The 27,589-nt window shown below is 37.5% G+C and overlaps 1 protein-coding gene across 1 annotated transcript in view; it reads right to left on the bottom strand.

The window, feature by feature from the left end:
- CARS (cysteinyl-tRNA synthetase) overlaps nucleotides 1-22,754 on the bottom strand; it is a 29,321-nt gene extending 6,567 nt beyond the window's left edge. The window contains exons 1-18 of the mRNA XM_026850176.1: nucleotides 22,748-22,754; nucleotides 21,829-22,074; nucleotides 18,904-18,995; nucleotides 17,976-18,064; nucleotides 17,580-17,676; nucleotides 17,030-17,128; nucleotides 15,901-16,050; nucleotides 14,543-14,683; nucleotides 13,692-13,780; nucleotides 12,909-13,030; nucleotides 10,971-11,083; nucleotides 10,303-10,431; nucleotides 9,953-10,082; nucleotides 9,527-9,630; nucleotides 8,428-8,525; nucleotides 6,812-7,001; nucleotides 6,218-6,286; nucleotides 3,325-3,406 (exon numbers count right to left, since the gene is read on the bottom strand). Of these exons, the coding sequence (XP_026705977.1) occupies nucleotides 3,325-3,406; nucleotides 6,218-6,286; nucleotides 6,812-7,001; nucleotides 8,428-8,525; nucleotides 9,527-9,630; nucleotides 9,953-10,082; nucleotides 10,303-10,431; nucleotides 10,971-11,083; nucleotides 12,909-13,030; nucleotides 13,692-13,780; nucleotides 14,543-14,683; nucleotides 15,901-16,050; nucleotides 17,030-17,128; nucleotides 17,580-17,676; nucleotides 17,976-18,064; nucleotides 18,904-18,995; nucleotides 21,829-22,074; nucleotides 22,748-22,754 (2,047 nt within the window). The remainder of the gene's footprint in view (nucleotides 1-3,324; nucleotides 3,407-6,217; nucleotides 6,287-6,811; nucleotides 7,002-8,427; nucleotides 8,526-9,526; nucleotides 9,631-9,952; nucleotides 10,083-10,302; nucleotides 10,432-10,970; nucleotides 11,084-12,908; nucleotides 13,031-13,691; nucleotides 13,781-14,542; nucleotides 14,684-15,900; nucleotides 16,051-17,029; nucleotides 17,129-17,579; nucleotides 17,677-17,975; nucleotides 18,065-18,903; nucleotides 18,996-21,828; nucleotides 22,075-22,747) is intronic.
- Nucleotides 22,755-27,589: the final 4,835 nt, after the last annotated feature.

Raw genomic sequence — 27,589 nt, 5'->3', positions numbered from 1 at the left:
CTGAAATAGATCCTATCAGACCTTACGAGGAAAATAAATCTTCACACATGGTATTTACTTGGATGATAAATTGTATCACCTGAGAAGCAGCAGAACAGTTAAAAGGAACTAAATGCAGAGGAAGACTCACTATGTTGCTGTTGTAAACTTAATTCAGTGGCATTTTTAATAGACAGTCTTGTATTTAGAAGGAAACGCTTACCAAGTGTGACAAGATAGATGCTCAGGTTAGATGATACCATGTGCTTATAATAAACAAGTGTTTTCCCTTTCAGCAGCTCTCAGCTGGTTAAACCTAAGAAGTAATAGAGGCCTCAAAGGTAATAATTCTGGCAGTAGCAGCTACCATCCAGACACAGTACTGAACACTGCATATACCAGTATATGAGCCCTCATCTCTTCCACAATTCTCAGAGCCTCAGAGAGCTGAACAGTGAACAGAGCACCAACTATCCTAATGCCATAAAAGGAACAATCACCCTATTTCATTGCACGGTATTGTTCTGCAACTCTCTCTTTGTATAGGAAAGCATTGCAGTTCATAGAAGCTCTTTTGTCTGCTGTGAACTAAGTCGTTATTTTTCTTGATTCAGAGCAGTTATACACAGTGAGTGGCTCACATGTTTGATGCAACTCTAAATAAGCCATTAAGATAAAAAAGGGATACAATTACCTCACTGGCTCTTAACACTAAAAGGTGTTGACTCCAACCTAAGCAAAGGAATTACACATATCGTATCAAGAATGTATCGGATACACCTACTGCTTATTCCATAAAAAGCATCTGCTCAGTTATAAATATTTACTTATCTGAAATCACAAATAACTGAAAGTTTAAGAAAAAGAAATCCATTAAGGTAGAGAATAAGGGTAAATGTGTAACAAAACATGTATTATTTCTGAAAGGACACATCCTCTGATCAATCTTCTGACATCCCGAGGAATCAGCACCGTGCTCCTTAAGGCTGAAACGTGCCTGTTCTTTGCATGTGGTACCTCCAGAGCAAAGCTGTTTAGGGACTGGGTGGGGGGTTGTTTATGGGCTGCTCCAAGACATAAGCCATTATCCTCACTGAGGACAGTGACCAGAAATAGTGTGGCCAGCAGGGACAGGGAAGGGATCTGACCCCTGTACTCGGCACTGGTGAGGCCACCCCTCGATTCCTGTGTTCAGTTTTGGGCCCCTCACCCCAAAAAGGCCATTGAATGACTCGAGCGTGTCCAGAGAAGGGCAACGGAGCTGGGGCAGGGTCTGGAGCACAGGTCTGATGGGGAGCGGCTGAGGGAACTGGGGGGGTTCAGTCTGGAGAAGAGAAGGCTGAGGGGAGACCTCCTGGCCCTCTACAGCTCCCTGAAAGGAGGGTGCAGAGAGGGGGGATGAGTCTCTTGAACCAAGGAACCAGCGATAGGACAAGAGGGAATGGCCTCAAGCTGCGCCAAGGCAGGGTCAGACTGGATATTAGGAAGCATTTCTTTCAAGTGCGCAGCGTAGAGATGCTCTGACCAACCGATCATTGATGTCTTTTGCAGAGGCTTTCTGCATTTCTTTCCCTTGTACAACTAGCACGGTGTTTTCCTTTTTCTGTTTACCATCATTGCTAGATATACTCACAAATTAAGTAAAGGCTCAACTGCAAATGATCAGTGTGGTCTCCTGTTTGAATAGTAGTAAGCTTATAAAATGGAGAATTTATTTTACTAAAATGTTTGAATGCTAACCATTCTGGATGATGGCAAAACTTCTGTAGAGTATATACATTTGGATTCTTACCAGAAAACATAGTTTTACAAACGGTTACTCTGTGGAATGTTTTGTAAATATAGATACATTTTTAAGTTATATGTATATGGATGGGAACATCTGTATTACTCTGCTGGTTTTACAGAAGCAGCGTACTTTTTTGTTTAACCTCTAAGAATACTTAAAGCAACACAGATCACGTTAATTAATATTTAACACCATCCTGTCAGCATTAGGCTATAATGGAGAAACTCCACTTAAAACCATGTAAAGGCAGTATCCCCAGCTATTAATCAGAACAGCTCTTACAGTAATTTAACACCTCCTGCAAGCCAGAATTTAATGGTACAGGGAAACAAATCAGTAGCATGTCAGTGCAGGTCCTACCAACCACTGCTCAGCTTCCATATATCAAACAGTTTAATGAAAGGTGCCTCCCTGGTCAAAGGGAAAAAAGAGCCTAGTCAAAAGGAAAGAAAAGCAAGAGGAAAAAAAGCCTCATATAAAACGAGTATTTAAATATTGCAAGACCAAAGGTCACATTTTCGCTGAGTATATAGACACAGACTTCTTGAATTAAATCAAATTACAGCAAATATTTGCTGTTGGAACTAATGAGCATATTTCTCAGCATCATTTAGGCCTACAGGAGTTTGACAGTAATAGCTGAGTAGACGCATTAACAAATACAGTTTTGTGCTTTTAAGGTAAACTTACTAGTCCACAGAAGAAATCAAAATAGTAGCAGAATGAGGTTCAGATTCTTTGCCAGCTGAATAGGTTATCAACCAGATCCTACAAGTAGTTTTGTATTTCTGTATAATATATGGGTTATTTATATACGGTTTATATATTTTTAAAATGCCCTATTTTGCCTTCAAGTACAAATCTCAGTGTAAAAATGTTTTAAGTAAACAAGAATTAAATACATAATAAAATAATGTAAAATTCCACAGGGAACAGCATAAAATAGTAAGAGCTCCATTAGGATCTAATCAAACAGCAAAATCAAAGAGGGCTTAATGGGACCACCTTTTTAACACTATATAGTTATGCTGCCAACACACAGAGCATGATCAAAGCTTTTCAGAGAGGAAAAAAGCACCCAAAACAACTTCTAGCAAACTCCCAGATGAATTCTCCAAGGAGAACACTCAGTTACCATCAGGGGAGCTGCAATTCCAACTATGCTAACAAACAAGAATGAACATCTGAGGCTATTTAAACCGAGACAGTATCTTTGAAAAGCAGTCTACACTTTTAAGAGAATGCAAGCTCCCTGGGGGAAAGAGATCATGGGTACTTTAATACCTAGAAAGCAGGGAGTGCCCTAATCTAGAGAAACAACTGCTAGTCCTTGTCATTCTAGAACTTTTAGATTCTTTAGGAAATTAAAAGAAAATTAGTTTAGCAGCCTGTAAAAGGTTCCCAAATTAAAGAGACAGGTAGCAGAGATGCAAATATTCAAACCGTTTTGTTCTCTAAGCAAAGAGAGACTGTATCAGCTGGCTCACTCGCCCCAGTTTGATTCCTACGACCTCCATGTCTCATGTGCAACAATACAGGAAAAAGTGAACTCTCACCTTTCTTCTCTCTGGCAATTTGTCGCACTCCTTCTCTGAATTCAGAAAGAACTTGTAGGTATGGCATCACTGTAGATTCAATCTGCAGAATAATTATTTCTACAGTTAACTAATCATAATTTAGATATAAAACATGTCCTTACCCACTTCAGATTTATGTGCTGCTGGATGGAACTTGACCCTCAGGACAGATCTGTATCAATAAAAATTCTCATTGCTCTTTTGATGTCAAATGATAGACAATAATTTGCATTAGCTGTCTATTTTGCTTTTGTACAGATAAAATCAACTTGCGAAGTTCTGCCTCTCCCCATTCCTTTTTCATCTCCTTTCAGTTACAGATACACCAGCTCCACAGGGTTATGCTACAGTCCAGCTAACAATAATGCAGTACAGGGATAACAACTGCACCCAGGTGAATTTGCCCCTTCATGTTCTGTGTTGTGTTACTTAGGCTCAACTGCGTGTCAGATGTAATATCAGGTGCAGTTGATGTCAGGACTTATTCTCATTGAAACACAGATCTGTTCCTCAGATGTTAGATTATGCTAATTGTATTGATTTCCAATACAGTGCAGTTGTCTGTATTCCTCACACAACTGCCACCCCCACAAAAAGTGGGGAGAGATTATTGTTGAATTATCTCAGGTGTAAGCAAATGCTGGTTATGAAAGCTCAAAGAAAAAGTCCTGAGAATCCTGTTCTCAATGGTAGCGAATAGCAACAGCACGCAGTTAGTGAACAGCAATGAACAATTACAAAAACAACTACAGATCAGCACTGTCTGCCAACACTTCTCTGGAATCCCAAGAGGAGAAGCCAGGCACCCAGGGGACTGCTTAAATTAAAAGTTTCATTACTTTGGAGGGTGGGGGAGAGAGAGAAAACTGCACACTTTTGTTTCCCCTACAGTTTCCACATGTCTTTCCCATCTGTTAAATCTCCGTGACAAATTTCCATGTAATTAACAGATGAGATATGTTATGCTCTAAAAGTGCCCATATGAAAGGAGCTGAGGGGCTCCGTTAAAACTTTTCATAAATCTGAATACTATGCAATCAGTTTCACAACCATTGCTGACAAGTCTGGCAGAAGGAACAGACTCTGGAAAGTAAACAACCACCACATCTCCACTGCCCCCTTTACACTGAAACTAGCTCATGCAAAGTGGCATCAGGAAAGCATGCACTGTCACTAATTTATCAGGCATTTAAAGATGAAAGATTTTTATTTCCAGAATAGCTAACTTGACAGAAACGCTGGATTCATTTGAAAAATGAGACTATGGAACCTGAGATTTTCTGACTTCAAATGGCTTCTACACCCTTTCAACTAAATTACTGAACCACAGTAATTAAGCTAGATGTTCTTTCAGAGCTTTTGAAGAGGATTATGCCCTTTTTTGGAGATAATGACTCTGTTGGTTCCTTCATCTCCAGTTTAGACAAAGAAACAACAGGCCTGATCCACAGTGTTCGGTAATTAATGAGTTTTCCAATGTTGAACGTTCACTAGGTAATTTTTGCTAAGAAAAACGATTATCTGCATGGAAGATTGAAAGAGGGTATAACTTCTAAGGAAACAGCCAAAACATTTGTGATATTATGTATCTTTACATTATAATGCCTAAAACCAGTAATGTCCTAGATGATAAAAACAGAAGTTTCTTGTGCGTAACAGGTGTTAGCAAATGAATCTTTCTCCACAAGGGTCTTCTGACTCTACTGCTCTTGGCAACATTACTCTGAAGGACTGAAAGGGCTTAGCTTCTTGGTCCAAGCTATTGCCAATCCTTCCATAAATCATATCTGTTGTAAACACTGCCTGAATTAAGTGTTAAATACAAATTTAATTTTAATTTTCCCTATAAAGTTAAGTGTTAAGGTGCTGTCTTTCTTCTGAAATTCAAAATTATTTGGAGCTAAATTATAATTCACTATTGATGGGTTTTGGCGTGGAATACCGAGCATCTTATTATCCTTGTTATATCATTACTGGAGATTTCCACAACACAGTAACGTAAGAATTTGCATGGGCAAGTGCCAGATGAGTGTTCATTCACATTCTTCAACCACAAGCAAGCTTTCCTCTTCCTTTGACGAATAAAAAGTTTAGCTTTTTTGTTATAATACAAATGTTTTAATTATTCCTTCTTAGAAAAAAACATAAAAACACGGTCACATCTCTGAACGCAGAGAATACTTGAAAAACAGCACCGATTTGTTCATGTAAAATTTTTTGCATGAACGAAGAGAGCAAAGTTGATAGCTTTCATCTAGAGTTATTTCTCCTGCCTGCATCATGAAACATTACTGTTATTACAGGGCCCATCAGCACTTTCATCAGGTATCTCCTTAGTATTTCCAGAGAAATTATCATAGTGGAACTGCTGGGTGACCAACACAAAACAGCCTTCAGAAGCCAGATAAAAACTGTGGCTACAAATGAGATCAGAAAAAAGAGATTGAAATGCAGATAAAACTCCAGCTGCCTCCAGGCTGGTTTTTGGTGTACCACAAGGAAGTTTAATCAGTATAATTATATTTTTGAAACTACTTAACATACAAATACTTGTAATGAGTCTCTAGACTGTAGCATGTGCTGACTGTAGTTAACATGTGGTTTCTTAAACAGACTCATCATTCAGAAGACAAGATAATTCTTTTAATGGTTGCTATACAATTTGTCTGTCATTAAATCAAACCAACCTATAAAAACCCCCAATTTTCATAAAAGAAAAATTCTGCTTCCTAAGCCAATTACTTCAGATTCAAATGTTAAAAGCAGAAAGAATGTAATTCAGCTACATACCACTAAAGTAATCACGTTATCTAACCTAAGCTTTCTAAGGGCACAGAGTTATTTTGTATAGTGTACTTTGTCCTTCACTTACATTTATGTTTTGACTATTCCCTCCAACAGGAAAACCAATTGCGTCATCACTTTCTATGGCACCAAAAATCTGGTCAAGACAAAAGAAAAGAAAAAAAAAAAGAAAAGAAGAAAGACAAAATTGTATGTATCAAGTCACAGGTATGTGAAACTAAACAAAATCACATGTACTAGGGTTTTGAAGCCACCCAGTTCTCATTTAACCCACAATTCACTACTCTAATAAGAAGATGTTTTGTTTTTTAATTGATACAGCATACTAAGCATTGGCTTTCAGATTTAGTTTAAAGCTGTGAGATGTGACATTTTGACTTCATTTTTTTTCCACTATCTAATTTTCCTTGCATGTATTAGGCGCTCTCCACTATGCAACAAAATATTAGCTGTAATTATTATAATGTGACATAAAGGACTTCAGATTGTTCCTGGTGCAGCACATACTGCAATTTGGGGTTGTTCTGGTTGGGGTGTCTGTGGAAGATGTCTAGTTTCCTACAAGATTTAACAAAGGCTGTACAGATCCCTACATTCTTGAAAAAATACAACCGTTATATTGCACAGTGCAATAGCAATGTTACTCCTTGCTATTACATACCTTTAGCATTTGAGTGAGATAGGAACTGATGTTTTCTAAAAGAAGTCTGTTTGGCATTTGTCTGGAAGATTTCTTTGCAGCAATATAGGAGTTACTCTGACTGACTAACGAACGCATTTCTTCTAAGACAGAGCGAGTGTCAATATTGTCACACAGTGCTTCATGAATTGCTGCCTTCTTGTCGTAAAAACTAAGAAGAAAAAAATTTTTTTTACTATTGATGTCAAAAGTATCTGCAACCTACTCTGAAGAACCTCTGTTAGAAAAGTAAGGGGACCTAAAAGTAAGATAATCTTTTGTTGGTCATCATTTATACTTGAAGGAAAAACAGATGAGCAAGGAAAAGGCATTATTACAATGCTGCTGGTTTGCTGCTACGGACAAAGGCAGGCAGGGTAATCTAATTGGCAACAACTATCCAAACAAATTACATCAAACACTTTTTCAGCAACTGACATTTCCATACCACCTTTTCAGAGCAGTACAAATTGCTTATTTAGTGCCTTCTTGGGTGTACCCCTTTTTTTTTTTTTTTTTTTTTTTAAACAGCATTACTCTCCTATCTCTACATCCCAGCCAAGTACTCTGTTTAGTGTTTTTACAGCAAGGAGCACCAATTTGGAAGTTAACTTACCACAAAGTGAAGTGTTATGAAGCTGTTACAAGCAGATACAAGGAATAAATTGCTGATGAATAGGCATCATAAGTAATACAGTATATTAAGTACCATTTCATCACACAAAGGGTAGTACTGTTTCAAACAACATACTTTTTTCCAGAAAAAAAGAGAATGAGAAGTGATAGAGAAGACAAAAACAAATATCCATGAAGCACATCTTCTGTTCCTCCCACTTCTTTGCCCCTTCCTTTTGACCTCTCTATTACTTAGCATCTTCCCCCCCTTTTTTTTTTATCTCTACCAACTTCAAGTTGAAGAAGAAATTTTCAGAGGACATCGCTCAACTTAAGCATCTACACTTGGTTCACAACAGTGAACTGAACTAGGAACAACTTTAGTACTGCAACATAAGATGCTTCTATTTTAAATTTTACACATAATAGAAGTCAGATAGGAAGCTGTCCTTAGTACAAACAGCTATGATAGTTTTGTTATAAAACAGCAATATTGATATCACTCTCTCTCTCAGTAACACATTCTCAAACATTGTCACTTTGATCTTTTGTGCTTTTAGTCATTTAACTTCTGTTTGTCTGAGTTTGCTCACTGCACTTTGAAATCTGTAAAATACTATTTTTCCAGTTATCACCACTGTGAATTATTGGTCACTTCTCAGATAGAAGGACAGCATTTCAAGTAGTGAAGAAAATGACAGCTAACAAAAAAGTTCTCTTTCCCTTCATAAACAGAGTGATGAGGCATGCCAGTGTACTTAACATAAACAAAAGGGAAACTAACAATTTCATCTATACTTCATAAAGCTGTTGCAAGATTAAATTCACTAGCTTAGACTGAGGTACTCAGTGGAAATGCTACAGTGGAAATGCTACAGACCTATAAATAGTATTACATACACAATAAGTCATTTTGCAAGGGAAAAATATTAAACATGTAGCTACACAATGGCTATTCAGAGTAGTAGTAATGCTCCACTCACTTTTTGTTCAACTCTACTTCCTGATTTTCCCATTTCTGAAACTGGCCTGTCACATCAATGGGAGCTCGAAGAATATCCTTCACATTTAAAAAGAACTCCTGTAAAAGAAGAATATAGCTAAAAATCGATTTAAATTAAACACAAACAATATTTACTACGAAAAGGCATTATTTCTTAATTAGTCTCCTAAAGTTTACAGTTTCAAAACTCTTTCAGCCAGTATCTACTGAATGTCTGTCAAAACAAGGAAACCCACACATTTTATGTAACTCTCTGAATCACAGTTGGACTGCAATTCAGTTCTGTCTCTTGGCTCTGCCACTGCATGATGCACTATGATACCGTAACACCAAGCTGCTCAAATGCAGTATCATTTTTAAAAAGTTTAGGCAAGACTTGTTATGGCATATTTTTAAATGTGTTGCTAGCAATAGAAGCTGAAGAATAAAGATGGTTTTACAGCAAAGGACTATTTTATGTGGGCATCCAGCTTGGTGAAAAGTCATTTTCACTTGTTCTGTGGCCTAAACCAAACATTGTACATAAAAAGCAGAATAGCTTCAGCTGGAGGGATCAAGATCAGTGATCTCAAAATGCTGTACAGCATTCTTGTGGGAAATGTGGGTTTAAATCATGACTCCAAACTAAGCAGGGACAGAAATTGTGCCTGACCCCTCACATATGCCTGCAAGGCACAGAGGCAAATGCTCGATGTAAACAGGTGAGGAGACAATGTAGGAATGATACTCCCTCTTCCCCTTTGGCTCTATTTGTGTAAAGTCTAATCTGGTAGACATGCTAGGAAAGTGTCTGTTGGACTGAGTCCTATAAGCAAGCTGAACTGAGAACTAATCTTGCGTGTCAAGCTGCTCAGAGATGTTAAAATTTGGAGAGAGCACCCAGCTACAGAGAAATGTAGCTGTCTGTGGAATTTACATGACTTGAACATTCAATGGTAGCTAAACAAATACTGTGACATCCCACCTGATGAAAACTCAGTCTGTGGATGTGGCCTCTACATCCTTGGGTTCTATTACTTGAAACACATATGACAACACAAAGCTTAGAGAGCTGCAGGAGGAATGGGAAGCTTACTTACATTCATAAACTTCTCATACTGAATAGCTGACTCCATGGTGTTATTTGAATAATCCAGTGTATCCTTCCAAGAGTGCATGAGGAAAGCCAACCGTAACTGTCGTGCTATTGTAAGTTTCAAAATAAACAAGGAAAATAATCATAATCTAAAGCATTTTTATGGCTTCCAATAATGCAGTGGCTAAGAACATAATTTTCAACATTCTTACTATCAATACCTCTACCAAAAAAGCAAGAACACTATTATCCATACAGATAATCCTGACAAGGAACAGAAGAACAAGGAAGCTGTTCTAAAGATAGTGAAGAAGCCAGACACCTGGAGTTAGCTATTTTTAGAAACTCCATTATATGCCTGAGTAACAAAATTACCACAGTCACCCCTCAAAGTACATCAAAAGCATTCAAATTCCAAAGTAATTTTTACCTGTATGTTTCTTCAGTGCATCTTTTATGGTAATGAAATTCTTCAAAGATTTGGACATTTTACAACCAGCAATTGTTAAGTGGCCAGTATGCAGAAAATACCGAACCCAGTGATCGTTTTCAAAGTACGCCTGCAGCAAAAACAAAAAACCCCAAAGACCCACTATTGTTTAAACAGTTACCAGGAAATTGCTGCAGGATCATTTAAGAATAAAATCCCGAGACAAAAAAGTTATGCTTATACAAAACACAGATGAAGTTTTAAAAATTAATCGATGGATTTGTGTAAGTTGCAGTCAAAGCAAAGCATGTTGCTTTTTCACCGCAGAAACTGAAGGCCGGTTCATTCACCTCAGACTGTGCCAGTTCATTGTCATGGTGGGGAAATCGGAGATCAAACCCCCCTCCATGAATATCCATTGACTCTCCTAGAATGGATCCAGCCATCGCAGAACATTCAATGTGCCAACCTGGACGACCCTGTTAAGAAAAAGACATTATGTGGCTACTAGTTAATTGTCTTCTGCTCCTGCCTATGTATCATTCCCTCACTGCTCTGCTCCTAAGCAGTTACACACCTGAGGAAATGAGATACAGTTCTACCAAGAAAACAATATTCTTAGTCTCAGCTTCATAGAAGTATACTGTTGGATTTAAAGATCAAACACAGCGTATACATCTGTGATGCTTTGATTATCCTTATTATTCTTTTAAAAATTACATTAATACTTTTGATCACAAGGAAAAAAAGAAGGTATAAAAATCACTGCAGATAAAACCTGTAGATAAATAGAGGACAAATGACCAGTAACACTCACCATAAGCCTGCATGCAGACTTCTGCTTAAAAGGTATCAGACAGATTGATACACATTCTAAATTAAATGAACATAGAAACAGAATCTATGACTGCATACAAGATAATCTACACATTATTAATATGAGATGAAGCAAAGTATTTGTGTAACATGCTATTTAATAAGGTGTAGAAGAGCTAAATCCTAATTACAATGTTCTTACCTTTCCCCATGGAGACTCCCATGAAGGCTCTCCTGGCTTGGAAGATTTCCACAAAGCAAAATCATTTGGAGAATGCTTCTCACTTAAGCGATCAGCTGAGATGCTCAAGTCACCTTTCAAAAGAGAAAATGTAAATATATACATTTTATTTAAACACCAGCATTATTGATTTTTTACCTCACTGTACCTCGTATCAAGTGAGTTAAAAAATAAATAAATAGAAAATAAAAAACCTCAGCCCTCAAAATTCCTCATAATTAACCTTGATAATCCTCTGGGGTTTTGTTTGGTTGACGGAAATCTGACAAGAAGTATCAGCTGCACTGCTTTCTAAGTTTGGATGTGAGATTCATCTACATTCTCTCTGCAGGCACAATTCCAACACAGAAATATAGAAACAAAACCCTCTATACTCATAGACAAGTAAGATTGCAGAATCAAATTCACTCCAAAATTAGAAAGATCCAAATTAAGACTAGGATCTTCTTAATCTGCACACACATGATCATAGGATATTTCTTCCACCCCTAATTTCAGTTGCTGCACAGAACGGCTGGTAGTTGTTAAATAGCTGTTTACTGTTTTGTTACCATCACAGATGTGTTATACATTATTTGGTGTTAGCTCCTTACCATCATTTAGGTGGTACTCTCATTATAATATCTTTAAAACACAGAGAATTTATCATTTCTGCAGTATTATCAAAGACTAAAGTGGTTAACAATACCATCTACCACACAAGAATCCAGGATAAAGACAAAATTGTCAAGGGTAAACTTGTCAATTAATTTTGATGTACGGGTTGAGATACCTGCAATCTCAATTGTTTAGAATATCTAACATTATGCACTTCAAATATAAAAGCATTATGCTTTTATTGACATTAATTACAACTTTCAAAGCTCAGCATTTCTGCTGCCTGTAATATTCAAAATTACATTATCTGTCAGGGTAAGGACAATCATCACAAATGAGTCAAAACAGCTAAGCTGACAAGCAATAACTTGATGTGTGAACATTCTTAGTTAGTTACATTAATCACTTGGCATCGGTTCCTGTTTGCAAAAGGACACAACACAAAAGTTCAACAAAACTGTTATATTGTGGGAATGATACATTCATGTTACCACAAAGACAAGCACCTTCTATTTCACATAGATTTCAGCTATTAGGGTTTTAATTAAGAAGAGAAACCATATCCACTTTAAGCTGCTTCTCTCAGATACTGCTAGTTTCACCTAGTACAAGTGCCCTTATTTCACCTAGTTTGAGTGTATACGAAAACCTTTTAATATTCTTGTGATAGACTTTGTGAATGATTTGCTACTAAAACTGTACAACCTTAGAAGCAGATAACTAATGAGTCTGGTTCATTGAGCATTTTAAGCTGCTACTCTGCTATAACTTGACTCAAAAAAAAAAAAAAATCTGTCTTTGGTTTAGTCCAACACAACAAGGTTTACAAAGTGAAAAGAATTCTCAGTATGAAAGAGGAACACAAATTTCTGTCATGAAGTAACCACAGCCTGAAGTGGAGAGCATTCACTGGCATGTGGAAGACCCACCTTGAAGTCTTTGTTCCTTCTACTTTGAACCAGATGAACAGGCACAGAACTGGGCTATAGTCAAGTGACTGAGCTATTTACAATTCTGACAAAAAAAAAACAAAAACAAAAACAAAAAACCAAAACCCACAACCCCAAAGCATTCTAGAATGAATAATGTTTCTTGGGATTTTCCAATTAAAAGCTTTCAGAAAAGGGCAGGCTCAAGCTTCAAAACTTTGGACAAGAAATCTATTGGTAATGGAAGCATAGCAGCTAAACCATTCAACTCTTGACAGTAACTTTGATTCAATTGTCAGTGAAAACAACTGAAGAGATCAACACATCATCAGTTTCTCCAGCAACCTAAGCAAATGTTATTTCCCCTTTTTACCTTCACCCTCTTGAAGTGCTTTTTGATCACCTACAGCTTCAGGAACCAACTTAGCATAGGAGTGTGTTTCACTGGAATCAAACTTCACAGTATCAAAGTACACAGATCCATTGGACACATACCTGAAAAGTTAAAGATCATTGTTTAGCTAACTTTCTACCAAGACTTAACTGAATTTTATCCCCAAAATCACTCTCTTAAACTTCTCTAGTGAAATGACATACAGTACTGCTCAGGATTGTAAAGATGACTCAGATGAGCCTAAGTTTTAAGGCCTTACCATAAAAAGTCCTCAGACAAATCACTGACAGTCATAATAAAATTGATCAAAGGGAAAACAACTAACATCTTTTGATATTAGACAATAGCGGAAAAACAGTTCATGATTACTTTTTTTCCTTTTTTTTTTAAACTTAAATTATTTACAACTGATTTCTAGCCATTTACTTGGGCATCCACATTCACCCTTGCTGAAGGCCAGGAGTCAAAGTTCAAGTGCATGGGACTTTGATTATTTTAATGAATGAGGATTTCACCCCATAAATTTAATAATCTAAGTTCTCTCTTTGTAAGACATCATAGGAAGTATAGAACAGCACATTTTCATCAGGTGAGAAATAATAGGTCTTTTGCAAAGGAACCTGAAGTTTCTATATTTGATGAAACACTACTTCTGGAAAAGACTACTATTGAGAAAAATGTTCACAGTTAAGCGCTGAAAGTGATTATTCTGGCTCTGATACAGTATAAACAAACAACAAAAGCATCCGGTAGCAAACTTACGCATAACCATTATCCACAATCTTTTTCACAAAATCCACAATTTCTGGCACATATTCACTAACTCGTGTTAAAACATCTGGAGGTAAAACCTATAGATAAAAAGTAGATTTTTATATTTTATATTTTTTTTATATATATATATACATATACACACACACATGCAAATATACATTAAACATGTACATATGATAAATTGGTTAAAAATTGACTCAAAACCAAGTTGCAGTAGAATCTAAGACTCCTATTTTAAGCTTTCTGCTCTGAAACAATGTGCTGTGGCCATTTTTTCCTCAGCCTTTAAGACAATGTTAACAACAAGCTCTTCCACTTACTGGCACTTCCAACAGACTAGACAGTAAGTGCCTCTGATTTTCAGGTAAATAAACCTTCACTGATCTGAACCACTGTATATGACACAACATTTCATCTGTCACAGACAGACCTGTCCTTGATTGTTACTGTCACATAATTTCCTTGTGATTGAAGACTGGTAAGTAGTCAGTCTAAATGCTGAGGTTGGCAGGGCTCTCTTGTGCAGCTAACAGACTCTATCTCAAACTTCTGGAGCAGTTTATGATTACAAGCCCATGTTACACCAAAGGGAAGGGATGGAGCGCACACATCAAAGAGTCAACTGGCTCTAGTAACATGCATGATGAATTTAAGATTGTTGTGATGGAAACAGAACAGGTGCTAATTGAACAGCTACCTATTCACATCAAAGAAAATACTTTTATCAATGAGGCTGAAATATGAGGTTTTTGAAAGCTGTTAAGGACCTAAATTGTATTCTGGATAATGTGAGGTATGGCACATACACTTTTAGAAAAGAAAACGGTTTATTTACTTACATTGAGTGCTTCCATATCTTTATGAAATTCTCCTTCCCAGAATTTGGGGAGCTTTGAGAATATGGAATTGTCTGTCACCTGACTGCCAAATTTTGTGTCCAGCCAGTCAGACAGCAAATCCTTGGCTTCTTCCAACAGTATCTATGGAACAATAATTTTAAGTGCAACTGATCAAAGACTTTCCCTGTTTAAACTCTGCAGAAAGATCTTACTCTGAACAGAGAGGTTTGCTTAAGGAAAAATACACTTGGCTATGAATACAGAGTAAGCTGTATTCCTACCAGATTTTTATCATATTGTTCTTCATAAATATGGATGAAACAAACAGAGGAAGGAAGATGAACTGATAAGCAATACCTGCTTTGATATCAACCACTGAAACAGGCATGTGGAGTTTACACTGTGAACATCGGATGGGACCTGCAGTTTTATCACATCATCTGTTCCCCCTTTACTGCTGGATAATCCTAACAGAAGCCTTTCTGTGCACATTGCTGAAAAGTGTTTGAAAGACTAATTTGAACATCAGCAAGGATACAGTTCAGTCTTATATTAAAAGATGAGGGGTTTTTACAATAGGATATAGGAAGAGTGATTGTTTAGATTTTGGTTGGTTTTAAAATTCTGTTAGGTCAGTATACATTTTTATAAAGGCACTTAATATTAGAATAGCTGGACTTTTAAAAAAAATGTTAATTCAGAGTCTTCTCAAGAAGGGAGCACATACCCTATGCTTCCTACAGTAATTATCACAGATAATATGAAAGCAAGAAAAGATGACAGTAGAAACCAATTACCAAAAGAGGATCGTTATATTGACTGACTAGGTTACTGGGACACTCCCAAAGTCCAATAAAGTCAATAGGATTATTGTCACTAAATGCAATGGTCTTTGGATAAAAATTATCCTGAGCATAACTTTTGGGGATGTATTTTTTTCTCTGACCAGAGACAGAAACACTTGTGTAGAAAACTGCCACCGGTATTGGAATGTCATAAATGCATGTTCAGTAATCTATACTGAAACTAATTAATTGAGACAAAAAAATCAGTCTAAATATATGCAAGAGAAAAATCCCCACTGGAATAGTAGAAATAACTGAGTAACTATCACAGTAGGAGGGGAAAAAAAAAAAAGTCATTGGTAAAACCGGCATGCAAGAACTATATAGTTGGATTCAAAGATCAAATTTCCTGTATTGAATGCAAAATACTAAAAAGTCTTTGGGCCCACCATTCCTCTTTTTATGAATAAAAATTTCCATAATGTTTCAGGGAATTACTACAAGCTAAATATTATTTTTTAAACCCCTAACTGTTACAAGCCAAATATAATTTAATACAGAGCTCAAACTGACCTCATGACATCTGTTGATCTCTTCTGCAGGGAGTTTTGCTTGCACAGCTTCTTGTAGTGGGTCAAAAGCAGACTTCACTGCATTTTGAATTCTTTCTAACATTTGCTTTTTATCTGGGTCTGTCGTCTCATTTAATTTAACTGAAAAGAGCTACAATTAAAAAAAAAAATTTAGAAAACAACTTGCAGTACAGTAGCACTATGTTCCATACACAATTTGTTATCTTAGCCATGTAGTATCTTGCTAGTGATGAATAATACATTATGCCACATGAAAAGCTTTGATATCAAACTTCTGAAACATACTCTTCATCAGAAATAAGGGTGAAGTCAAAAGAATTTAGTTCACATCTGAATTCAGTTTTTCAGAAAGACTTTATAAATGACTACATCATTATTACTGTTGTTCAGTAATTTTCATTTTCTATGCAGTTGATCACCTCAATTACACAGGTGATTAGCACAAATCTGAAAAGGAAAAGCTCTAATGTGAAACATAGAGAGATTAAATGCTATGCTCTGAGAGCATGTCCGTTGGGTAAAACTTCCAGGCCTCCTATTCCCAGGCCTGTAATCAATTCATTAGACTGATAATCTGTTTGTGATCTGTAGTGCTAAAAATGAGCAGAGAATGGCCTTCCCCCACCTTCAGTCCAGCATACATTATTTATTAAATCCCTACAGCTTTGGAGGCTTTTTGCTCTTTCCAAGGCCATCAACGGGTACGAAGAGAAATCTCACAAGCTTTAAAAAATTATGGACATATCACCATTTAAAAACTATCTTAAAGGGTTATTTTTACAGTTTGAATTCTAACACAAACATCCAAATGCTTTTTGAGCTTTTTCCGCAATACCCCAACAACAATATACATGCACTCACAAATTCTAAGGCCACAACGATCAGGCATGTCTTTTACGTGATAGTCCTAGTCAGTTCTAAAACAATGGAAGAATCAAAGTGATGTGCAGTTCCAATCACATTTCTAATATGGGTGGTACCAGCTTAATAGAAAAACTGAAACAAGCGGAAAGTTTAAGGAGGTAGCAGTCAGAGGCATTTTTTAGACGTTTTGCTACATTATTGAGTAAGAATCTAAAACACTAGTAGGGATTAAATACCATGCCCACCTCTGAGGCAGTTTTAACATCTTCAAGTAGCTGATCTGGTGCCAATTTGTTCTCTCTATACCGTTCAAAAAGGTAATTTTGTCTTGCTCTCTTGATGATCTACAAAGCAGAAATGTGAAAATATTTTTCTGAAGCAACACATACTTATACAAAGTGCAAATAAGTGCAACCTATTACATACCAAAGGCATTTCAGAATCCCTATAAATTGAACAAGCTACAAGAATGACACGCAGTAATACAAATTAAACACACCTTACATAGCTAATCAGCTACTTCAACAGAGTTAATTAGGTATCTCAACAGGCAAATAAAGTAAATTACCTTTGTAAAATGGTTAGTCTTCATCATTTACGACAATGTTCATTTATATACAACACAGGCTTTGCTACCATAGGAATGCTACAAAACTGAGAAAAACCAATGTATACAAAATGTATATGATATTAATAAGTGTAAGGTTTATCTGGGCTTATCAAATGGCAATTACATACGACTGATTTCCATGCTCAAAGTACAGTATTTTAGATTGCAATTTAAAAAGACTTTACCTTATCATCAATATCTGTAATATTCATACAATAGAAAATGTCATATTTAAAATAATCCCTCAAGATTCTTCTTAGGATATCAAATGAGATGTATGACCTAAAAACATAAAAGAAATAGGCGCGTTTTTAGTGAACACCTCGAGTCTATTTCTATGCTACGCAGACTACTTGAATCTCAAGGTCCACAATCTTGTGACAGTTTTGATTGTTCATTATCTACAAGTAAGTTTTTAATCACACAATGACATAATAACATGCTTTTAATCTCAAATGTCAAGTGTTGAGTACAGTGATTTTATAGAAATATACTCATCTAAATAAAGTACCTTTTTCTATTAACCTTTTGCTTCCAATAGGCACCGTTCTTACCTATATCAAAATAAGGAACTACAGTACCTTGCATGTCCCATGTGAGAAGCATCATAAACTGTTGGACCACAGCAATACCACAAGACCCTTTTTCCATTCTGAGGCTGAAATATTTCCTTAATTGAAAGGGAAGGTACAGTGATCAGAAGAAATTCAAGTCATGATTTCAGGTCAATAACACCATATTTGGAGATTACAATGTGAAAACAGGGATTATAATTACAGAAAACAAATAGTTGTTCCACTCCCAGTTTTGCCATAAGAAAAGATCACGACTATCTTTATCATGTAAAAGAGAGAACAGGGTGTGGCAGATTATGTTATCTGTACTCTTATCAAGATATCAGATTACAAAGATTTGGACTAGGCAGGCCATTATGCAAATTATGTTTGTAAAAGGGAAGATCAGGCTTTCATTTACACTGAAAATGGTTACAGAGTAAAATCATTTCACACATATTTGGGTAATACATCCCATATAACTTTAGTATTTTTACTCATTCCTCTCTTTCCCAAAGGGCCTCTAAACAAGACCACAAGAAGTTTTACCAGTTTATGTTACAGTACTGTAATTGGCAATACTTTTTTTTTTTTACACAGTCATCCAAATAAAGAAACAGTGATTTTATTCTGTTCACATTGCCTATACTTATGTGCATTACAGCTGAACCCCTGGCTATTTTGCATGATGATAACTTGCAATTGGGAACTATATATTATGCAATATACATACACACACTTGTTGTATATGTATATTTATTGTGCATATTATAACACTTGCCCAGTAAACACACTTGACTGATGCAGCATCTCCGACATGTGCTTGTTAACATTCTGCAAAATACAACCCAAAAAGCCATCTACTGATAGGGCAAACACTTGAGAAATAAACATTTGACGACTTCTCTCTATCTGTGTTTCTACCGAAATCTCTACTTTTCTTTCATTTAGTCACCTTATTGCGAGTCAGGCTGTTGTAGAGGCAGAGCCTAGAATGTTTCGTTCCTTCAGGGGGAGACCAGGGGGGCTGCACACGCTTGCCTTTACCTAGGAGAAAAAAATAGTTTAAAAGGAACTGCAAAGAACTTTCCACAAACAGATTTGCAATTTAACATTTTCTCCTTATCACATCACTAAATTAAAGTTAAAAAACCCACATATAATTACACAAAGCACCTCCAATCCTAGTAATCCAACTACTTTTGTTAGAGCTTCCTACAAAGCCACTAAAACCAAAGTAAATTATTTCAATCAAGTTTATTTTCTAATCTCTGACTTGCCATGCCTATTAACCTTTGATCCAAGTAACACAAAGAAAGAGGGTATAAAAGTAAGAGCATGCAATTCAGTTAAAGCACTAATGAGAGCTCTAAAATTCAATGAATTATTAATAAAGTGTTATGATAGTCCTGGGCTTTCTGCAACACCACTGATTTTACTGTGACAGCATATCACAGATCTCATACAGAATTTGCAAAAAATCTTCAAAGACCAGAGTTAGTCTTTAGAGCCAATATTGACAGAGTATGTGTACTCAGGGTGAGAGGGAGTGGAGACAAAAGGTTTAAAAAGAACCTCAGCCTTTTATCATACATTGTTGCTATGTACACAAGGCATTTCTGAACACACTCATTTACCACAAATATGCTCCAATTCAGCAAGAGGCTAAATTTTGTCATCAAAGAGAGTAGATAAAACCTAGGGCAATATTAGTGACAAAATTCTTGCATTTGATTTCTTCTAAATTTTTTAACTTGTTAAACTCATGTTTTTTTCAAACAAGAGTATGAATATGTCATCCGTCAAAGAGTTGCAGTTTGCTAAGCACAGGGCTGCTTACAACTATAAAGAACTTAAACTAATTATCCCATTAACTAGGAAGGAAAGCAAACCAGGAAGTTCAAAAATACAGCAAGGTTGCTGGCTTAATACATTTAGCACTGTCTTTAGGAATTCTCATGGTATGCATTTTAATGGCAATTAAAATATTATACAAACTATTTGTATAGTTTGCAAATAAAATTGCCTTTCTGATCCCGTGTCTCGGGGTTCTCTTCATTAACTCTGCTACCCTCATATGAATATTTTGGCTGAAAAGCTTCAAGTAATGTTAGCATTCATTGGTGTAAAAAGTTTAATCTCTTCCTCATCTTCCTTATTTGAATAACTGCCTAAATAAGAAAGATATTAACTGTAGTACTCTGTCTCACAAATGGATTCTATTTATTATGAATCCACAGAAGTATGTGTTTATTCTATGCATTTCATTGTATGAGGTACTTCTGAACAGAATACCTCAAGTTCAAGAGCAGTCTATCCATAACACAGACCATATACCAAGGTATGGATTTGTTTACTCTTTGATTTACAAAGATTACTTTGTCATGCTTAATTGTGGCTAACATTTCCCTTGGGGAAAGAAGGCTATGTGGGTTACTCTAATAAAAGATAAATCTGTAAAGCTTTGTTTCTTTACAACCACACCAAACATAAGAAAAAACCCAGATACCGCGCCCTAAAATTCTCAGTTTGTGAATTAGGTGTCATATTATATCCACTACATGGACACCAAGGGCAAAGTGAAAGGCACAGTCTGTTCAAATACAGCTGGGCCAGCTATAGCCTTCCCCCTGGCTGAACTGAAGTTCATTTGCTCTAATCCACCCCTGGAGCTCTCTGATACTCCAAAAAACCCAATAAAACATCCAAGGTCTAAGAAGTGGGATAGATTCACATGTCATTTTCATAACGAACACTGCAGAACACCATTTCAGACTTCAGATACATATGCACAGATCATTAAGATAACAAGACAGAACCCCCCTTCAGAAAGAGAAACTTAACATTAAAGATTTCATGGACAGGAAAACAGAAACCTTTTCTCTTATTGTTCCAGCCTGATCCATGAAAGTCTGCACACAAACTGCAGTTAGCAACATTAAACCTGCTAACAGAGCCAGCTACAGATGAGATCCCTTGTCTCCTGAAAGGAAATCGATAACCAGCACAAACGCATGCAGGCACACACACATAATCTACTCACAGCCATCTGATTTTAACTGCTGGTCTGCTAGGAATTGAGAACACATACGAAGAAAGGTTGTGAGAAGATGGCATGGGAGTAATATTAGTCTACAACCATCAGCAAGAATGACAGACATTATGCATTCATTTGTATGTATTGCAAGCACTATACAACAGCTCTGTGTTATTATTATTAATTATTTCATGACTCCCTGAGCAAAGATCTCACTATAAAGCAATTAAATTAGACTAGCTCATTGGAAAACAACTCAGGAGAGTGATGCAGCTCCCAAAAATGCCAGCACCCATGCTTACACAATGACCTAGATTAACCGGTTAGTATTTCCTCAAATCATCAGCAATGCCTAAATTACCAGGGTTAATAAAGAACCCCTAACATTCTTGAAATTCAGTGTTAAAAACAACCATAAGAGGCAGTATTCGGTTTTCTTTATTATGAATTTCTGTATTACACCACAACTATTTAGTTACCCATGCAGGGAATAAAAAGTTGACTGAGTAAATCCTGGTATTTTAGAGAACAAGCCAAAGCCCACATATTCTTTTACAATTCTGTGGCTAACTTTTAAAAGAAAATACACATAATCGAATTCTGTACACAGAGGAGTTTTAAAATCAAAGAAATGTAGAAACAGAGCTTTAACATTCAAATAGGTCAGGATCTATCAATCACACAGTATGCAAGAAGAATTTCAAGACCTTGAATACAAGTTGATACGGTACATTTTAAAGTGTGCAAGAGAGTATGAAAGGGAACTTCCAGGAATTCTCAGCAATAAAAACCAATACAATGTCAGCTAGTCTATAACCTGCCCACCAGTTGCGTATTACTCACTTGTTTGAAGTTTACAAGGCTCATTTTTTTCACTGCTGCCATCATAGATTGCTTCTATGTGTCTGTACCACCGGACAACATGGATATACTGGTCCACAGGTGGCCCCGAAAACTTTCTGAATACCTCCACATCTGCATGTGAAAATGTGAACCCCTGGATATAACTACGAGTGCTCAGGTACTCGTTCAAAGCCTTCACCCTGGCTTCCTCTTCACTAATGCTCAGAATAAAACTGTAGCTGGAAGCTGTAAAGAGAGGCACAGGACATTTGGTCAGCATTAAAAGAAGAAGGAGATCCCATGACCAAAATATTTCCTTGTACTACATATCTCCCCCTCTACATGAGCTCTAGCAACTGATAAGAAATTTGAGAAAAATATATTTAATACAAACTACTGAGTAACTATATATTTCCTGTGAATAGGATTATGTTCATGCTGTGATAAGTTTTTTTGGAGGCATCTTTACAAAGAGTAATAAGGACAAAAGCACAGGTCCTTTTTATGAAGAAATATTATCTCTTGAAATTGAAGAAAATTCTTCACACACACCAAACCTAATCAGTCACTCTTTTCCATGCTGTTAAAATACTCATCCTGCAAATATTTAAATAAGATTAATTTTTTATACACTGTGGATAGGCTGTGAATAAGTCTACTGAAGTTGAGCATATCCTTAAATCTTTGCAGGACTGGAGCCTCAATTACTCCTACTTGCTCTAACAACTCAAAACTTTAAGCTGTTGCTGTAGATTTCCATACTTCTCCTATAGCACTTTGTCTCCTCAGACATATGAGTAACATTTAAAATGAGCAAGATCTACACAAATGAACAGAAAGGCTATTAGATCATGCTCTTCCCTCACAATTTTTAAATTTCATGATTTATTCGGTATACAGGCAAAGCAGCTTCAATTACGTCTCATCTTTACAAACACAGGCACACGGAGGAAGCAGCAGAAGGGGTCTGTGGCCGGGCGAGGAATGCTCACAGTAATGGCAAGCCCTGTGCAAGCCAGTGAGTGTGAAGCACCACGGAGGTTAGGGCATCTGGGCTAGCGCTGACGTTAGGCAAACCTGGCATTTGCGTCTTCCTACAATTCAACGTTTGTAACCCTGTTCAAAGTACTGTATACACATTAAGCCTGCTTAAGTAGTCAGCCAGGAAGGTAATTTAAGATGTGGTCAAGGTCACAGAGCAATAAGTTGAGAGAGGCAGTATGAGAACACCTGTCCCTGTTCCCAAACCACAACAGACACCTCTGCCATGAGGGTTACTTCTTATACCAGGACGAACATCTTCTGCACAAGTAGTTCCCCAAGCACCAGACGTGCTCACAGACCAATGCTCTTGGAAAGGGAAGGATGAAAGGAGATGGGGAAGTGATAGCTAGGAAAGGATGTGAGGAACTGCAGAACTGAAAAGTTTTTCCAAATATCATCAATTAAGACTTTATGAGCAGCTAATTTCCTATATGGAAATCAATTATTAAAATATTCTACAGGAACTCAGGATGACAGGAAAATGGCAGCTAGATACCAAGTATATTTGTGTCTGACTCTTTTGAATATAAATGCGATACAGTGGCACACCAGCAGAACTAGATCAGTGATTAAAAAAATAATAATTTAAAAAAAAATCAAAGGTCACAAAAGATATTTAAAAATCATACAGAAAAGCAAAGTCAGAATCATGTGAAGTCTTAATTCTTCTTAGGGGCTATCCATGTAATTGTTCATTATAAATAAGGAAATAATGGTTTATAACGAGACCTTATGGGCTTGTCTTACCCAGCTGAACGAGATTCAGCTTCAGCTCACGTAGTTAATCTTACTGTAAACTTTTCAGGCTCCTAAATATTTACTGATGTTTATCATCACAGAACTTCACATGTTTATACACATGAACTAGTTTGAAATAGTTACGTTCATTAACTATGGAAACCTAAGATGTAAGTCTTCCCTGAATGTGAATTTTGTATCCATGAATCATGAGGGAGAAGGCCAAAAAAAGTATTACAAGAATGATCTGAGTAGAAATGAAACTGTATCTCAAAGAAAAGATCTTTAAAGATCTATTGCAAGGAGTGCAACACTCAATTTGCAAAGTATTATTAGGGTTATTACGACCATTATTCACACACCAGGCTGCTAATGGGAAGCAAGTCAGTGTATCTGAAACAATGTAAGTGCTTTCCAACCACATCGGCAAACCAATCTAAAAGGGAAGTTGCACAAACTTACACACAAATACAACAAAGATGACAGAACTCTAGCAAGCTAATTTTGGTAAGCAGAGATGGCAAATACTGCCTGTGAGTGTCAGCACCAGCTCAGCCCTGATAAGCAGAGCAACCAAAACTACTTTGAACAATCTTGGCACGTACATTAATACTTGAAATTACAAAGTTTGACGTTACGTCTAGTTGCAAGAGCAACAGCAGACTTGAATGTGTAATACATCAAAGAAACCAGTTAGCCCAGGGGACCTAACAGGAGGATGTCTTTATGTTGAGACTGATCACTGACTCGAATTCAGCCCAAACTCAGGTCCATGACTGCGCACCGCAGCCAGTGCAATACAGCAGGAACACACCTGAGCAGCTGTTGACACGGCTTCTCAGGGCACAGCAGCAGCGGAGCCACAGCAGTCTCGAGCTCCCAGCAGGCTCCCTGTACCAATACAAGTTGCCCAGATTGGTTTCACAGGCTGTGCTGAGCTCCAAACTTTCTTTTCTAGACTGACAGCTACTTTCCAAACCATAACAGCTAGCTTAAAGCTAGCACAGACGTGTTCTACTCTCTGCTGCGGTCAGATTGCAGAGATACAAGCAAATATGCTGTGTTTGAGAGAGTGCCGAGTGATCAGTGCAATTCTGCAATATCCCTGAGCATCCTGTTTCAGTACATACAGGACAAAACCTTTCTCACTTGTGAGTAGCTCCAAACTGAACTGAACTAACAAAACAAAAGCTCTTCTCCTGAAGCATGGAGTGCTTTCCTGGGAAGAAAGAGTGAATATGACAACAGTGTCATTTGGAAGGCAGTATACCAGAGGACCATTCCTTTTCAAGCAGAAGAAATCACTCAAAACTATCTTTACATAAAAGTTTGTTCTGATTTCATTTATAGCACTACTAAAAACAAGACTAGTACATCTACAGAATCTTGGGTTTGTGATTTATATCCCTCAGTTTCCCCACTCAAGTGTTTCGCAATGCCTTTAACTCATCACACAATCCCACTGAAATATTTCCTGGTACCTCCTAAGCACTTCATCCCCTCTCCCCATACACTTAATTCAGTACCTCCATCCTCCTGTATAGCTCCAGCCCATCTCTGCTCAGTCTGCCAACTGTGGCCATGAGGCAGCCCACTGTCAAATGTAATTAATACCAACCTGTGGATTCAAACACTATTGAGGGAGAAGGGCCAATGGACATATATAGGTCTGACCTGTTTTACCCCTGTTGCTTTAGGAAAGCAGGCTAAGAAACAGCACTCTGACTGTCATTTTTTCCCCTCCCAAAACAGAAAAATGACTTGCTTCTACTCAGTTGCATTAGGAAGTGTCTTCTTGACAGCTGAAATGAAGGAGTATTACAGAGCAGTTGCATAACACTGAGTGTTAACTCATGTGAATGGAATGATCCATAGACACCAAATCATACCGCTCAAGAGCAACTCCGTTCAGAAAACAAGCACTGAGTGCATGAGTATTGGAGAAGCAGCAAAATAACCCTGAAAAATCATAAGAATGAATGTTAACAATGTAATACTCCCCCTGCATTAAAAAGTTCTTTCAAAAAAATTCCCCTGTAGACATCGATTAATACAGTTCTCATACAATATACTCTGGTGGACAATTTCTTTGGGCTATATAATTGTCACACATTCTTCTTTCCGTGCATGGAGTGCTCTGGAGACTACTAAAGGGCAATGGGAATTTCTCTGCAAGATTGAAGCACCACACAGACTCAAAGGTGTAAAATTGCGTCTACATTTTATTTGCACATAAAATACCTTTTGAAGCTCAATCAAAATGTGTAACCCATGCTATCAAATTTGATGGAAATTTTTCACTTCTATTAACTTGAAAACAAAAACCTCTGTTCCTTGAAGGTGTTGACAGCAAAGTAAATACAGAAAAGCCATAAAGTAGGCAGTAAGCTAGCTGACACAAGACCTGGGAGTTACTTTGCTTCAGGGAAAAACTGGGTTTCCTGGGTTTCCCTGAACCTGCTAACCTTGTCAGTCATAACTCGATGACAAATGAAATGTTCTGGGATTTCTGCAGAGGCATTCTCTGAAAAGAAATCTTGTATGTTTCTGAATATTTTAAAATGTCCTTTCTCTTCCAGCTTGGCTTTCACATATTTAAAACAACTCATAAAGATAAGTGTAACGTGTCATTATTAATACAGCTCCAAACAGGCCTTTTATCATTCCAGCTGGCCACTCCAGTAGCTTTAGAAGGAATTCCAACCATCTGCTCAGCCAAGACAAATTACTCTTTTCCATAACAATTTCAGAACTGAATCAATGCAGCTATCCCATCTATGCAAGACATAGCATAAACAGAACGAGAGAGAAAAGACTCACTGATGGGGTATCCCATCAAGAAAGAGCTTGTCAGTCCTAGTCACTTCAGCTCTATAAATTCCACTTCCACTATTCCTGAACTGAAACTAACAGTAACAATTACAGTTTCAGTAAAAAGCAAATCCTATTTGCCCAACACTAAACTTAACTAAAAAGTTTCTTAAAGCACGCCTGAACTGAGCCTTTGGTGGTTCTCCCCCCCCCCTTTAACTAAGATACTGAAAACACACCTGAAAAAGCCAGTCCTTTGACAATGATAAATGTTTCTGGACTCCCTTAAATAGGAACGTTACTTGTGATGAACAAAGAGCTTTCAGTAATAAAGGGGCGAAGTCTTTGAATCTACAGATCCTTAACTGGAATGACAAAAATTTCCAACCCCTTACATACCATAAAGGTATTTCATACTTGTATGACTGGTATGCCAAGTTTCCATTTGCTACAGTAGTGCCAAAAATTACAGGACTACCCTGGCCCTCCTTCCATATGGAAGAGAGCAGCATAACCCATAATTAAAACACGACCACAAAAAAAAAGTCCGGAAAAGTCCAAAAGTTCAGAGGTGAGTTCAAGGGAGAACACAGATGACTAGGAAAGACGGTAAGGGAGACAGAGGCAGGTGAAAGAAAGCAGACAATGCTGTGATAAGTGCACAACTGACTAAGCGGTCTGGCAGGCACTTAACATCTCTTTGAACCCATTAGGCTGGAGAAACAGCTGTTTCCAAACTTCAGTACCGAGGAGCTCCGAGTTTTTTCCATAAATCAGCATGTGTCATCATTAACCTTTACATTAGTGGTGAGGCATGATGTGCATTGCCCTCCCATCGTCTCGCAAGGCACCGGAGATCCCTCCGGTCCACAGGCACCTGCACGAGAGGTGCAACCAGAACCCCCAGATCCACGTTTCCCACCATCCCCACGACCTAGTCACACACCACACTTCCAACTCCTCGCTCCCCATACCCTGAAGCGGCATGGGGAGCTGCTTACGTGTCACCCTCCACCGAGGGACACAGGTGACCTCCCCAGGAGCACCCACCCAACAGTGGGCGCGGGGAGGCTGACTGCACACATCGCCGTGATAGCTGCTTGCCTCGCACCTCAGGGGCCTGCGGCGGTGGGGTCCACCCCCAACGCACCCTTCGGGTGCGTTGGGG

This window comes from Athene cunicularia (assembly GCF_003259725.1).
Source record: "Athene cunicularia isolate RWA chromosome 5 unlocalized genomic scaffold, athCun1 chr5_part2, whole genome shotgun sequence".
NCBI lineage: Eukaryota > Metazoa > Chordata > Aves > Strigiformes > Strigidae > Athene > Athene cunicularia.
This window is presented reverse-complemented; position numbering and strand designations above follow the sequence as displayed.